Source organism: Glandiceps talaboti, chromosome 18, assembly GCF_964340395.1.
Source record: "Glandiceps talaboti chromosome 18, keGlaTala1.1, whole genome shotgun sequence".
In the NCBI taxonomy this organism is placed as follows: Eukaryota; Metazoa; Hemichordata; class Enteropneusta; family Spengelidae; genus Glandiceps; species Glandiceps talaboti.
The window spans coordinates 22,563,762-22,580,578 of NC_135566.1; the positions used below are offsets into that span (position 1 = coordinate 22,563,762).

The 16,817-nt window shown below is 35.6% G+C and overlaps 1 protein-coding gene across 1 annotated transcript in view; it reads right to left on the minus strand.

The window, feature by feature from the left end:
* LOC144449206 (RING finger and transmembrane domain-containing protein 2-like) overlaps window positions 1-16,817 on the minus strand; it is a 40,617-nt gene that overhangs the window by 13,546 nt on the left and 10,254 nt on the right. The window contains exons 4-5 of the mRNA XM_078139713.1: window positions 14,345-14,498; window positions 563-709 (exon numbers count right to left, since the gene is read on the minus strand). Coding sequence (XP_077995839.1) covers window positions 563-709; window positions 14,345-14,498 — 301 coding nt within the window. The remainder of the gene's footprint in view (window positions 1-562; window positions 710-14,344; window positions 14,499-16,817) is intronic.

The following is a 16,817-nucleotide window of genomic DNA, read 5'->3' on the forward strand; positions in this document are numbered from 1 at the left end:
GTCTGCTAGTGGAATATTGAATTTGAATTCAGCAAATATATCGCAACAATGTAACTTTGCCGTATCAGGTGACATATATTTCACAAGTGATGTCAGGACACAGGTGATCGATAGTTTACATGTGACAACATACACATTTAATAGTTAAACGAATCCGACAATACTTCTTTATGTATTCAGATCCAGATCTAGATCCCATGGCAAACATTTTATTTAGCATACATCACTATCACCTTTGATATTGGGAATGCTGATATTTTTCACATGTCAGATGTGGAATATGATGAACTCTGCACTCCAAAGGTTGACTTGTACTACAATGTACACCATATCTACAGGGCCAATGTGTATGATGTCAACCACACCATGATTGACACACAAAACTATTTTTTCCCTCAAAATTATGCAATGGGGTGGACTGCATACCAACACATCTAAATACAGTAACCTGTTGTTTTTATAGTAATAAGTGTCAAACTAAGAAGGACATTCTGGGCACAAAGTCAAGGCACCAGTCGAGTTCTGCACCTATTTAATGTTATCTAATAGAATGAATCCTTACCTTTGCTAGGATATAGATAAGGACAAGACAATATCCTAGAATCCAATGTGAGAGTGTGTCATCCACAAGATATGTAAACCATATAGGTAATGGCACTAACTGTCGATACAACTGAGACAATTGCTCAATGAACAGATAGTGCTTCCCCTGGAAATGAAATAAATGTCATTTGTGAGTGTATATACTTTATTAGAAGTGCTTACGAAGAGAATGTGACATCTGATTTGCTAATTTGGGCATTTTTAAATGGTAAAAGTCCTGGGCAGAATAATTTTAAAGATGAAATTAGTGAATCACAACGGATACCATCATTTACACAATGCAATAATTCATATTTTTTCTTGGGTCAAAAGTTGAAAGCTTACCAGTCAAAGGTCAAAGTAATTGTGACTTGGTGTCATTTTTACCTTCCGTATGGGGAGGTTACATTATGCTTTTGTCTGTCCGCGTGTCCATGTATGTGTGTCTGTCTGTCTGTCTGTCTGTGGACATGATATCTCAAAAACTGCTGCATCGATTCTAATGACACTTGATACACGTCTTCCATATGCTAATCACAAGAACTGCCTAGATTTTGGTAAACATCCAATCAGAGGAGGCTGGAAGGGGTGTAGAGCATGATGGGTAAAAAACAACTGTGATAGCTCATTACACTGTGGGCACCATTGTGTACATTTCGATAGTGTGGCACATTTAAAATGGTGGCTGGTTCAGTGCTCACAAACCAAATTTTGGGGTATTTTCAACTCGCCGTAACTCTCACAACAATGTATCATTTTAGATACTATAAATGCAAAAATCTTGATTGATATTTCTCCCTCCATGCTACAAGAATCAATTTTGGAATTATTGATAGGAATACTGATTTTTCGGCGATTTTGTGAAGAATACTTGACCCATTTTTGCCCATTTGTTGTTTTGCCCAAAATTTACAAATTTTGCAAAATAGATGGATTCTTGCATACTTTAAATGGTTATAGTTAGAAAAAGACAAAGTCTGTTGAAGATTTTCGGTAGAAAATGGGTGATTTGATCTTACTCGAAGGTGACCTCATTTGACAAGTGATGTGACAAGGTAAACAGGTGAGCTTCTCACAACTTGCTCAACTACTAAATCACTGTTTACACCCAATTTCACACATGTTTGAGATATTTCCAAGTAACATGTAACTTGTAAATTGGATATTACCCTGCAATTGTGTGTAACAGTGACACCAGAATGAAGGCAACTCGCGTAAGCAGGTTGTATATTTCACTGCAGTGTCGTGAGGTCAGCAATTGGTCGTACCACCTCAACTTTATTCACATAGTCTAGCTGACTAAAACAGTAGATGTTTACATGTAAATACATCTACCTTCCAAAATACAAACATTTGCTCAATACTATGAGGTTATTACCTGATATCACCTCTTCCTTCGTCTTATCACTGTGATCACGAACAGTGATGCAACAAATGAAGAGGTGATATCGGGTAATAACCGATTTATCATATGCCTATGCCCAGGAGTTCAAAGGGAAATTACAAACAATAAAAAGAGCACAGTTTGCTCTGCAGTGGCAGTGTGCTTATTGTGTCGTGTGACCTATTATCAGTTGACTTTCACATGCACATAGTTCGCTGACCCTGCTCAACCTGCTCCGACGATCTTCAATTTTCATCAGATTTCGGTATAACTTTCTGTAATTATTTTGAAATACAATATTGGTATTACAGTAAAATGCTTTAATATGTTAGTAAAACTAGATGGTCGACTGCGAGTGCAACTACTGTAGTAGTACGATAGTGTGGTATGGGTAGCGTACACACTGTGTGTCAGTGGATGGCTCTCACACAGTCGTTACAGTCGTGCCCGTGATACCATTGCAAAATGTATGTACCTGTACAGTGTTATGAATTTACAATCATAAATAGTATTATTTCGGTATGGATATTTTCATCAAAATTTCCTTGTTTTGAAAATTCCACAGTGTTGTGGCATACGCGATATCCCTAACTTCATGTTGACGATCAGCCGCCATTTTATTTAAGTTTGTTTATGTTCAGAATTGATGTGTTTTGTCCAATCAGAGGTGTTTTCTGATGACGTTTAATGTGAATATCATTATGTTTAACATCCCATATTCATGTTAAATGTCACAAGGAGTGATTGATGTGGGCATAGGTATATGATAAAAATAAATACAACTACAACTAGACTTCAGCCTTTGTATTATCAAGTTATCTATTGCCATAAATTGTGCGAGTCTCTTAGTTTCGCATTTCTAATCCGGCATGGTTTTGCTCTTGCAAAATGTGCTCAGGCTACATAAATTGTGGTAATGTATGATGAGGTATTTTTGGTTAATATAATGTACTGGTATGTATTGCAAAATATTACTATGTACGACCTCACCTAGGGTATTAGTATTTAAGAAAAATCTTTTACAAACAGGGCCAATGCCATCTGCTACTAAACCAGAGCCAGAGATATAATATATATTAATTCGAGCTGGTATGGCAACATTTGATTTGTAGATACCGTCATTATATCATTTTAATATTTGAAGGGAAAATATTCACTACATTAATCCGTAATATGACAATCCCAAAATATAAACTAGTATTGAGTGTGTTCTGAATATATTAATTTAAAAGCTTTATAGACATAAATAGGCCTTGGAGGTCTCAATGTTCTATCATACAAATTTGTAATACACGACATCGCTGTACATTAATTTTGTAAACAAGTTTGTAAGATGAAAGTTAATGTCTTTTCCATGTGGCCACATCAGTCATATAGCTATCCTCAGATGGTAGGAAAGAGGTTTACGTTAAATTACATTCACGTCTTTTTCTCACACAAGACAAAATTACAGAAGTCAACACAGAGGTGGTTTTATTTGAGACAAAATGTAACTTGAAGAAAGTGCACAGCAAGTCCACTACCGTGCTTCGTAGATCTTTCTGGTCTTGCGAGGAATCTGAAAATAAACAGAAAAATGTCTTCATAATGAGTGAAAAGGACAAAATTTTAAATATACAAAAACAAATGCTGATAGTGTTAATGATCACTGCATGGCACAAAAGTGTCAATAAACATGTCCGGCTGGCATGAGTAGGACAGCCCTCAACAGTCAAGCAGCTTTGTGTGTAATATATATGCACACACAATGGGCTGCCCTCTTGAAAACATCCAAACTCAACAAAAAGAAGTGACAATTTATACACATTATAAAACGGGGTATAGGGTGTATTTCTGCAGAACCATGAAATTCATAAGGATTAATAGAAAAGTAACAAAAGAAAACACAGAAATATAATTTTGTACATATCGAGAACATTGACTTGTTGAGTACCAAAGTTTATGTTTGTTTCAGACATACTATAAAAACTGGAAAAACTGGATACTATGTTGCATTGTACTGGTAATGGTCAGTAAAAAAATACTCATCGTCTGAATGAGACTAATAACGCAATGGTAAGAAAATTGTAAAAGCATAAGGTATTCACCTAAAGGTCATCAGCGTATGCTCTCTTGTGCAATGATCACATGGGTGTCACACGAGACCCTTCCAGCCTCCTCTGCATCCAATGAACATTAATTAGTCATTTGCATAATTCATGGTTTTTGTTTCCCTAAAACGAGTGTTATGTTATGCTTGTCTGTGTGTGTGTGTGTGTGTGTGTGTGTGTGTGTGTGTGTGTATGTGTGTGTGTATGTGTGTGTCTGTGTGGACACGTCATCTCAAAAATTACAGCATCGATTCTGATGAAACTTCCTACACATCTTCCATATGCTAAAAATGAAATGAACTGATTAGATTCTGGTAAATATCCAATGCACATTAATTAGTCATTTGCATAATTGATGGTTTTTAGTAATTAGGGTACATCTTTGGAAAACATGCTTCAAATTCAATATAATTTGGTACATATGTTAACTATAACACTAAGTTTGTTGAAGTTTTCATGAATAATTTGCATAATTAATAAATTTCAGTAAATAGGCATTATCTTAACCGCAGAACTCTCGGTGCCTGGCACCCTATTTTGCATATGACTAGTTGTATCTTTTGGAGGTTGAGAACTTGTGGTTGAACATTGACGTGGATCACCAAAATATAAACATTCCCTATCTAGGCTTTTCACACATATCGGTGACGTGCTAATGCCTTTCCTACTAATTACCATTACACGATAACAAAAGTTCATAACATAGAAGACCAGATTTAAACTGAATGCCTCCCATAAGGGAATCACTAATTATGCAAATAACTCATTAAACTAAAAAAACTATGGTAACAGGCTTTGTTTTTGGACAAGCATGCTTTCTTAGGTTAATGTATGTGCCAAATTATATGGAATTTGAAGAGTGCATGATACTGCTTAATTACTGAATATCGTTCATTATTCAAATACTCATTAAAGGTAAAAGTTGTATCAACAAACTTCATAGGACAGGTGCGTATTATTATGGTTGATATATGTACCATATTATACGAAATTTGAAGCTGGCATTTATAAGATACAACCTAGTTACCTGAAATCATTAATTATGCAAATTTTTCATTAAAACTGTAAGATATATCAACAAATTTTATAGGACATAAACGCTTTGTTATGGTTAACGTATGTACTAAATTATATTGAAATTCAAGTATGTATTCTTATGACATATCCTAATTACTGAAAATCATTAATCATAAAATTAGTTATTAACACTGTAATGGTACATCAACAAACTTTATAGGGCATATAAACTTTGTTATGTGTGTATCATGTGTGCACACATCTGAGGTTCGAAGTCAACTGTACATGACCTGATACAGAATTTTGCAGAAAGCAATGCAAGAGGACTGGTATTGACAACCCTTGTAAGTTGTTCGAAAAAAACCAAGATGACAGTGAATGATTGCTATCATGGAAGTAATTGAGGTTGGAAAAATGATGAAACCTTAAGTTTGTACTATTCACTTGCCCAGTGGACAAACTCGGTAACTTTTGAGGGCAACGTAAAGTTTGTGCATCATTTGGACAACTTCATTTCATGAAAGGGGTTAAATTATCATTCTTGTATACCTAATTGTTGTGTCCCTAGATCGGTATGTCCCTATTAGTAATGATCTGAGCCACATATGCGCTGAGTGTTATCTCCTGTGATTAATAGAATCCCACACCCCCAATTGGCTGAGATGGAATATCTCACACAAGTTTGGGAATTTCTGTGGCTCGTGTGAGACAAAAATTCCCCCGAGTGTGAGATATTTTTTCAATTTTTTCCTTCCGTAAGGGAGGAGATACTTTAGGGCAGAAATGTCTGTGTGTGTGTGTGTATATGTGTGTGTGTCTGTCTGTGTCATCATTTTCTAAAAATCGGCTGGCTCAATTGTAATGAAATTTGGAATGTATAATCTTTAGTGTAATGGCTAGACCTGAGTAGGTTTTGAGCCAGATCTGTTAATGTTTAATTAGGGAAATTTGCATATCAATGAAATCAACTAATTAAGCAATATCTTAAGACTGCATACTTCAATTTCAATATAATTTAGTATATTCATTAAACATAACAACATACATTTGTCCTATAAAATTTGTTGATGTACCTTACAGTGTTAATGAATAATTTGCATAATTAATTACTTTTGGTAATTAGGCTATATCTTAAGAATACATACTTCACTTTCAATATAATTCAGTACACACGTTAACCATAACAATCGCATATGTCCTGTAAAGCTTGTTGGTGTATCTTTCAGTGTTAATGAATAATTTGCATAATTAATGATTCTTGGTAATTAGGCTATATCTTACGATTGCATACTTCAATTCAATACAATTCAGTACATACATTAACCATAACAAATTGTGTAAGTATAAAGTTAGTTGATGTACCTTACAGTGGCAATGAATAATTTGCATAACTAATGAGTTTCGGTAATTAGGCCATATCTTAAGACTGCATACTTCAATTTCAATACAATTTAGTACATACGTTAAACATAACAGAGTGCATATCTCCTATAAAAGTTGTTGATTTCGTTTAAAGATTTAGAGAATAATTTGCATAATTAATTATTTTCGGTAATTAGGCTATATCTTAAGAGTGCATGCTTCAATTTCAATACAATTACTTTATACATTAAACATAACAAAGTTTATACGCCCTATAAAGTTTGTTGATGTACCATAAGTGTTAATAACTAATTTGCATAATTAATGATTTTCGGTAATTAAGATATATCATAAGAATGCATACTTGTATTTCAATATAATTTAGTACATATGGGATAAGAATGGTCTATTTATTCCGTATTCAGAGGCCATCGGCCCATAGATACAATATACCAATATTACAGTAAAGCAGTATTGTACAGACGGAGGATCAAAGTAAAATCTAGAAATATCTTTTTTTCCTATGGTTATTGAAAAATGAACATACTAATAAAAAATGATATTCATCTTTGACTTCATTTGAATCACACAATAAACATATTCTCTGGTTCCTTTCAATGCCGTGTTTTCTTCTGTCTCTATGCGCAGGAAATGTGACGAACAGCAAAACCTAGCAAGCATTTGTATATGACTAGAAATGTTGATTGACCATAAGTATCTTTTCGTACATATGTTAACCATAACAAGCAGATATGTCCTATAAAATTTGTTGATATAGCTTACAGTTTTAATGAAATGCCTCCCATAAGGGAAATGTTGTCTAAAGTGGTGCGACGATGCGATTATTTTTTTTTCATTCTCAACAAATGTTAATCAATCTACTTATCATTGCAGTTACTGTTCTTTTTATTTAGTACTTTACAGCAAGTGTGTATGTGGGGCAGATGTCATAGGCTAGTTCATGATTAGTTTTGCAGTTGTCTTCACTGGTGGCAATTAATGTAGGGAGAGTTACTTTTGTGTTTTCCCTTTCATCTGCAGACTGAATTGGCTTACGGAAGAAAAAAATAATGCGGGAAGGGGGTACTTAATTGATGGGTGCTGACCAGAAGTTTTTTTGTTTTTGGCCATTAAAACTCTTTCTATGGTGAGTGCTATGCTACAACATTCTATAAAGCTTCACATTATACGTTGTCGTTGGCCAGGAGATCACTAACAGCAATGGGCAAATAGCAGTCAATGAGAAAAAATAAATTATTGCATATGTTCTGTTGTATTCCAACAATTGTCTGTAGGAATGACAATCTCAAAACTTTGCCCTTACGGAAGGCATTCAGTTTAAATCTGGTGGAACTTGTTTTACAGATTCCAATCATTTGTATCAAAGCCCCACAATGCAAGGAGGTTTCTATAAAATGACTTTACCATGTGTCGAGTATCTGGTACAAGAAAACTATCGTACGTTATATCATGGATGTATTACTATTAGTGTTTATTAGTGATCTCACTATTTACATCCATGGTTGTACTAAAGGGAGAGTAAAAGCCGATGAAGGCCCATATTTGCAGCTATCACGAACCCATGGTCAAAGATGTCAAGTCTCTGCTATCTTGCTACCACATGGGAAAATCTCTGCTGATAGACTCTCCTTATTCTAACTACAACAGAAGTACACGGTATGACAGCACTGACTAGACTGGTGCTTCCATCGGGAGCTCATTGTCATTGCGTAATGTAGTCTTGGCGATGTGATAATCCTTCAGAGTTCCGAGTTCAAACTGTTGCAACCACAGACAAGTAAAACATTATGCCTTGGTGAAGTCAATTTTCTGTAGCGACGGAACCGTACGATGTGATAATATTCACAATAAATGTTTTTTTTTTAAAAGTTGCTATTGACGTCTAGATTTTATCTACCAGTTCTCAGGTTTTAACTTTATGATATTTCCATCTTGAAGTTTGTCAGTGAGACTGATTGTGAATGTGCTCGAAGAGTAATGGGGTAACTGAGGGAACCCGTCCCGTTTATACGCGCAAGTCAGTATGGACTTGTGTAATTAATCTACAAATAAATGCAGCTAGTTATAAACATCACATATGACGTACATTTAGTGTTCGGTAGGATTGTTTTGCACTTGGTTTACTCAAATATTTCATAGCAGATGACTGATGTGCGAAGTGAAATTGAACATAGTATTGTATCATTTCAGCAGTGCTGTGTTTGGAAGTTGAGTATTGCGTGAACTTTGTGTACACAATTCTTTTTGACTTTTTTCTGCCTGTGAATGTCTACACCACACTAATTCCTCTAAAAATTAACTCAACTATTGTTCAAATAAAAGTAAAGACGATACAAGATTTGAAACATACTGATATTGTTACATGTGCAGTAACAATAATGCACAGTCACAAGTGCACAGATCACATATGATTTGCTAGCAAATAAAGTGCAAATTTGCCGCCATAACAACAAAAGGCCTAGTATTTCAGAAGATACCATTTGCCTGTTGTCTCATTGCGATTAACAGGTTGTTCATCATTCCCATCACTCGTACATGGCTTACTCTCTGGAGAAAAGAAATGAGTTATTTGCCGTTTACTCATACTGAAACTGGTGGTTCTCCATTGTTTAGGCCATCGGCTGTACATCGTCAAGCTGTCATGATTTGTGGAGACGTTGAACTAAGATCTTTAAAATCACCGATGTCGTGGGAAATGGGAGTAGCCAATGAAAAACCAGAAAATGGCAAAATTGTTTCGAAATCAAAGGCTTGCCAACATAGTCATCATATACAACAACCTATCAAATTTGGGCTTCTCATGTGAACGGTTGTAAATTGTTATCTAAAGGAAGTGTCGATCAAATTAACGTCAACAAAGTTATGTCTTCATACATGTATCATATGTTTAGATACATTCGGAATCAGTATGTCAGTCCACAGTATGTCAGTCAGGATATTTAGTCTACAGTGTGACATATAAAATTACTTGCTAATGTGACTTTCAAAATTCCCCGAGTAAAAGTTTAATAATTCATCTTGTTTTTGGAAGGACTACTATGATAATATTTCACCAGCCTCTGCTTTACTGTCATGTCAGGAAAGACAAGAACTTGATGAAAGCTATTCAAATACAAAGAAACCAAAGTTGCAAAACCAAAATGGTGCTGTTATGTGACGAGTTGTGTCTGTGGTCTGATCTAGTACTAGTAGCAGTATAAACACACTCACATTTTGCTTTTGCGGGAGGGATTTGTAGAACATTAGTGCATGAGTTTATTGAATGTAGTTCACAAACCATCAACATATCACTGCTTTCAATGGGCTGGCTTAGGTGTATATTCAATAGTCAATACAACAGTAGTATATATGGATATTTAATGATTTTCTTTCATCATTGTGTCGCCCCAATAACAATTGCTAACGGAAAATGACCATAAAAAACTTGCGTCATGAACGACCAAAAAAAGTTGGTTCACATTCCTGTCACCAGTACAGCGGTACCCATTGTACTGAGTTACATGTATAAATATAAATCACACATTCTCTCTACAATTTAGACCATTAAACATTTAGGCTACAAAAAATCTTCAGAAAGTATGTGTGGGCCATATTTTCACTATCGGCACATGGCTCACAATCACGGCATTTTTTTAAATTTACAGATAACGGAGCAAAAGCAATCCTCACCACAGTAGTTTAGTTGTCCGATTATGAATTATAACGTTAAATAACACAGTCCTTCAAATAGTTTCCTCTAAGGCTCTGTGCTATAGTGACAGTAAGTCTTCAAACATCCATAAAGCCATGCGGACTTTGCTCCGTATTAGATACATCCATGTTTTACGTTACTTTCCGTGTTGCCAAATTTAGCTGACGATGTCATGTCAAAAGCCACGTGGTCTAAAAACCTCAATCTCTGTACATAAATTTCAATATGCAATTATTTATCCATGATGTTTAGAATTTTGATTGGTTAATATAGTAACAACAACCCAGTGTGACCTCAATATTGTCTACGTACCAGTATGAACTGTGTCCCCGGCCACGTTTTTTGTTTGATTTTCTTGATTCAATATACAAGTCTACCGTAATGTCTGGTTTGTTCGGCCATAAATTCCAAGTATTTTTACTATGATATCACAAACATAGACCAGTTACTGAAAGTAGTAAACAAAATACTGTAACACCGACATTTCACGGATTTTAGGGACCTTGGTACTTGGGATTATTCTCAAGATTATTTTACGGTTCATGTTATGCATTACCTAGCCAGTACTATATAGAAAGTAGTACACATGTATTTTATCAATGGACTCTGTTTATATCGAAGTGGAATAGGTTGATACAGTTCTTATTTGAGCAGGAAAAATACTGTCCATATGGGTTACACGTAATACGTAAAAAAAAATCATCAGCAACATAAATATTATAATCATTGTGTTGTAGTTGATCGAAGTCAGCCATTTTAGATAGGGAGCTGCAATAATTGTAGCGTTTGTTGTGATTTTGATCTTTTTTCTTCTGTTTCTGTGCTTTTCTGCATATATGCATTTCTACTTTTGCTGAATTTGAGGGATTGGGGTACCTCTGAACATTTCTTGGATCTTGAAGGCTCCATAATATTAATGTCGGGGTTAGGAAATGCACAATATTTTGACAGGTAAGGTCCATTTGTTTCAATGAAATGTTACGCCTAGTGCATCGTCTCACAAAGCATGTGTGAAAGCAGACTAAAAAATACCGCCAATGGCGTTGTAGCACAACTGTACAATTTTTAAAAATGTTTATCCATATGCTAGTCCATGCTAACAATAGGTGTTCATTTGCTGAATGACTATCCAGTTGCCTATCCAACCATGTTGCTATCTTTACGGTATATGCTATCATTTGGATGTTGCTATGGGCGTGGTCATGTTGCTAGATATATTTGCATATATTTGTGTATGTTTTCGTTCACTCGTGTATGAATTCCTGATATTATCTTTGCAATATACGTGATCATTTGGCTGTTGCTATGGGCGTAGTCTTGTTGCTAGGCATATTTACATACATTTTTTGAATGTTTATTCAATTGTCTATAAATCCCCGTTGTTATCTTTGCAATATATGTGATCATTTGGCTGTTGCTATGGGCGTGGTCTTGTTGCTAGGCATATTTACATACATTTTTGAATGTTTATTCAATTGTCTATTAATCCCTGTTATGTTTGTGAAATACACCACTTTGGCTGTTGCTATGGGTGTGGTCATGGTTGTTAGGGTATTTGCATACATTTTCTGAATGTTTACTAACTTGCCTACCAGATAATGTTGTTATTTGACCAAAATATACTGCCATTTGGTTGTTGCTAAGAGTGTGGTCATGGTTGCTATGGCCAATTGTGTCAAAATGTTTTGAAGATCTGCAGAATAACACTTTCAGAAACATCTCACCAAGTTTCAGATGCATTGACCAAGTACTTTTTGAGATATAAGTTTTTGACCAAAAATGGACATTCTTACACCTAATTTGCATATCACTCATGGAATCATTGTATGCTTAATATTTCTTCGTCCATACATCCCTAGATGCACTCCCATTAAATTTCAACCCAATCTGCTCAGTAGTTTTGGAAGTATAGATTTTTAACCAAAAAGACACATTTTTAGCCCTAATTTGCATATTACTGATGGAATCATCATGTCATGAACAAATCTTACTTTACACCCCCTTAAGAATGTTCCCACCAAATTTTGCACAAATCTGGCCAGTAGTTTCTGAGTTTAAGTTTTTTGACCAAAAATCACATTTTTTGAACCAAATCACACACCTGTAATGCAATCGTTTTGATTTGAACAATATTCCAACTAGACACCCAAGGTAATGGACCCATCAAATATCATGGCAATCTGTTCAGCGGTTTTTGACTTTAAGTTGTTTACACACACACACACACACACACACACACACACAGACTGACAGATGCTGGGCAATCCCTATAGCACTACTGAACCTCAGTTCTGTTGTGCTAAAAACGAACTGATAATACTGATAATCTTTAATCACTTGGAGCGCTCTAATATATCTCAGTGTGAAGCCCCTAATAGGGAAGCTCTTATCATGGGAGTAAACACCATATGCAAATGTCGGATATTTCAATAATCCTGTGAGTGACACAATCTAACGACCGTTTGCAGGAGCCCTTGTCTCATTTCGAAAGGTTTTTTACGTTTTATGAAACAAACAGATTGATTTTCAACTAATTTGTGTAGTTACCATCCTTCCACATTCACAAACAATTTGTACATGCTTCATGACCTGTATGTTTCTCGGAGCACAGAAAAAAATGTTGAAAACAAGACCTGAAGCTAGTGCTCCGTACAGCAGTTTGAATTTCCCACATTTGCATAGATTACCCATAATCCGCTTTATATATGACAGTTTCAAGTTTAAGACTGCAAGCTTCAAATATCATATAATTTGGTACATATATCAATCATGACAAAGCATACATATTCTCTAAAGCCTGTTGATATAGTTTTTAGTTTTAATGAGCAATTTGCATAATGAATGATACCTAAGAATGCTTGCTTCAAATTTCATATAATTTGGTGCAAATACCAGCCATAACAATGTGCAAAAGTTTGATGACATAGCTTTTACTTTTAATGAGTCATTTGAATAATTAATGATGTTCATTAATCAAGCTATATCTTTGGAATACATGTTTCAAATTCCATATAATTTGGCACATAATCAATCATGACAAAACATACACATTCTCTACAGCCTGTTGATATAGTTTTAAGTGTTAATGAATAATTTGTATAATTAATGAGTTTCGGTAATTAGGGATTTCTTACGAATGCAAACTTTGAATTTCACTAAGCTTGGTACATCCATAACAAATCTTATGTGTTTGATGTAGTTGTTTACATAGTTTTTAATTGTGATATGTAATTTGTATCAACAATCATTTTGATAATTAATGAGGCAATATATTTTGAATGCAAGCTTTAAATTTCAGATAATCTAGTATATGTACTGTTGGTAAAGAAGTGCATGTGTCAATTAAAGCTTGATGATGTAACTTATAAGCTATATGGTTAATTTGCATAATCAATGATTTTTGCCAATATGTTAACTAGTTGCAAGCTTCACATTTCATATAATTAACTTTCCAATTGGGGGTACATCATGTATAATAGCTACAGCCCAGAATTTTGCATTCCAACTATGTGTGTAGAAACAAAAAAACTATGGTTTTGCATTCACGGGAGGCATTCAGTTTAAATCTGGATGGTAATTAGGCTATATCTCAAGAATGCACATTCAAATTCAACACAATTTGGTACATCCATAAACCATAACAAAGCGCATGTGTAATAATATAATTTGTTGATGTAGCTTATAGGTTTAATGAATAATTTGCATAATTAATGAGTTGCAGTAATGAGGCTTTATCTTAACAATGCACAATTCAAATTCTGCAACATTTTGTACATATATCAACCCTAACAAGCGCACATGCCCTATAAAGCCTGTTGGCATAGTATTTAGTTTTAATGAGTAATTTGCATAATTAATGAGTTTTTGATAATTAGGCAATACTTCTGCATTTCATACAGTTTCATGTAATTGATTTTCCAATTAAGTGGTACATCATGTATAACACCAATAGCTCAGCATTGTGCATTCCAACAATGTAGGTAGGACCAACAATCTATGGTTTTGTCCTTACGAAAGGCATCCAGTTTTAATCTGGTTCTTTATTTGGGTGTGGCCTCACATAAGATGTCTGGGCAGCTTTGGTAGATTGCAACATTTAGTAGCCCATAACAATAGACTGCAAGTTACATATTATTAATCTTTGTGTAAAATACTTACTGATTTCTTACTAAGAAATTATCATTTGACATAACTTACTCTTCTTTTAAAACCGATGATTGTTCTTGGAGTTATAGCGATGCAACATTTGACAGCTATGGTGATAAACCTTATAACAAAATCAGTTATTCCAACTGTCCATATCAGATTCCATAAATTTATTTCATCAAAATCAGGCTTCATAAACACCAAACTAAGGAAAGGTAGAGAACAAATACAAACAGATCAAGTAAATAACACTCCTTAGTGGTATTGTCTACACATGTCATTGGAGGGAAGTACAAGGGGCATGTTCACAATGAAGCTGTTAGCACTCTGTTAGCTATCCTGTCCATGGCGCTGGATCTCTGATTGCACTATAGCTCTTGACTATGAGAGTTAGTGTAGCCAGATATCCAGAACCGTGGACAAGCTAGCTAATGGAATGCAAACAGCTTTTATCCTGAACTTGCTCAATACATCACAGGATGCCATCATCCACCTGTAAAGTGGACATGAACAGCTTTTAGTAATCTGTTATAAAAATTGAATTTATCTGCATGATTCCCATGGACCTTGGGAACTTTAATACAATGCTTACAATCCTATGGACCTTGGGAGCTTTAATACAGAACTTGCAATCCCATAAACATGGGGAGCTTTAATACAGTGCTTGCAATCCCATGGACCTTGGGAACTTTAATACAGTGCTTGCAATCCCATGGACCTGGGGAGCTTTAATACAGTGCTTGCAATCCCATGGACCTTGGGAACTTTAATACAGTGCTTGCAATCCTATGGACCTTGGGAGCTTTAATACAGAACTTGCAATCCCATAAACATGGGGAGCTTTAATACAGTGCTTGCAATCCCATGGACCTGGGGAGCTTTAGGGCAGTATTTGCAATCCCATGGACATTAGGAACTTTAATACAGTACTTGCAATCCCATGGACCTGGGGAGCTTTAGGGCAGTACTTGCAATCCCATGGACATTAGGAACTTTAATACAGTACTTGCAATCCCATGGACCTTGGGAACTTTAATACAGTACTTGCAATCCCATGGACCTTAGGAACTTTAATACAGTACTTGCAATCCCATGGACCTAAGGAACTTTAATACAGTACTTGCAATCCCATGGACCTTAGGAACTTTAATACAGTACTTGCAATCCCATGGACCTAAGGAACTTTAATACAGTACTTGCAATCCCATGGACCTTAGGAACTTTAATACAGTACTTGCAATCCCATGGACCTAAGGAACTTTAATACAGTGCTTGCAATCCTATGGACCTTAGGAACTTTAATACAGAACTTGCAATCCTATGGACCTTAGGAACTTTAATACAGAACTTGCAATCCTATGGACCTGGGGAGCTTTAATACAGAACTTGCAATCCCATAGACATTAGGAACTTTAATACAGTACTTGCAATCCCATGGACCTAAGGAACTTTAATACAGTACTTGCCATCCCATGGACATTAGGAACTTTAATACAGTGCTTGCAATCCCATGGACCTAAGGAACTTTAATACAGTATTGCAATCCCGTGTACCTTAGGAACTTTAATACAGTACTTGCAATCCCATGGACATTAGGAACTTTAATACAGAACTTGCAATCCCATGGACCTGGGGAACTTTAATACAGTACTTGCAATCCCATGGACCTTAGGAACTTTAATACAGAACTTGCAATCCCATGTACCTTAGCAACTTTAATACAGTACTTGCAATTCCATGGACATTAGGAACTTTAATACAGAACTTGCAATCCCATGGATCTTAGGAACTTTAATACAGAACTTGCAATCCCATTGACCTAAGGAACTTTAATACAGTACTTGCAATCCCATGGACCTTAGGAACTTTAATACAGTACTTGCCATCCCATGGACCTTAGGAACTTTAATACAGTACTTGCCATCCCATGGACCTGGGGAGCTTTAATACAGAACTTGCAATCCCATGGACCTGGGGAGCTTTAATACAGTACTTGCAATCCCATGGACCTGGGGAGCTTTAATACAGTACTTGCAATCCCATGGACCTGGGGAGCTTTAATACAGTACTTGCAATCTCATGGACCTGGGGAGCTTTAATACAGTACTTGCAATCCCATGGACATTAGGAACTTTAATACAGTGCTTGCAATCCCATGGACATTAGGAACTTTAATACAGAACTTGCAATCCCATGGACCTTAGGAACTTTAATACAGAACTTGCAATCCCATGGACCTGGGGAGCTTTAATACAGTACTTGCAATCCCATGGACCTTAGGAACTTTAATACAGTACTTGCAATCCCATGGACCTTAGGAACTTTAATAGAGTGCTTGCAATCCCATGGACCTGGGGAGCTTTAATACAGTGTTTCTAATTGAAGTATCAATGAATGACGAAGTATTGCAACATATTGATATATTACTGTACTTACTCTGATGCATTGAATTGGATAGCTGTAATAGCAGTCGCAATACTGCCTACACAGCAGCAAAGTTGAATAACAGTTTACTTATACAATG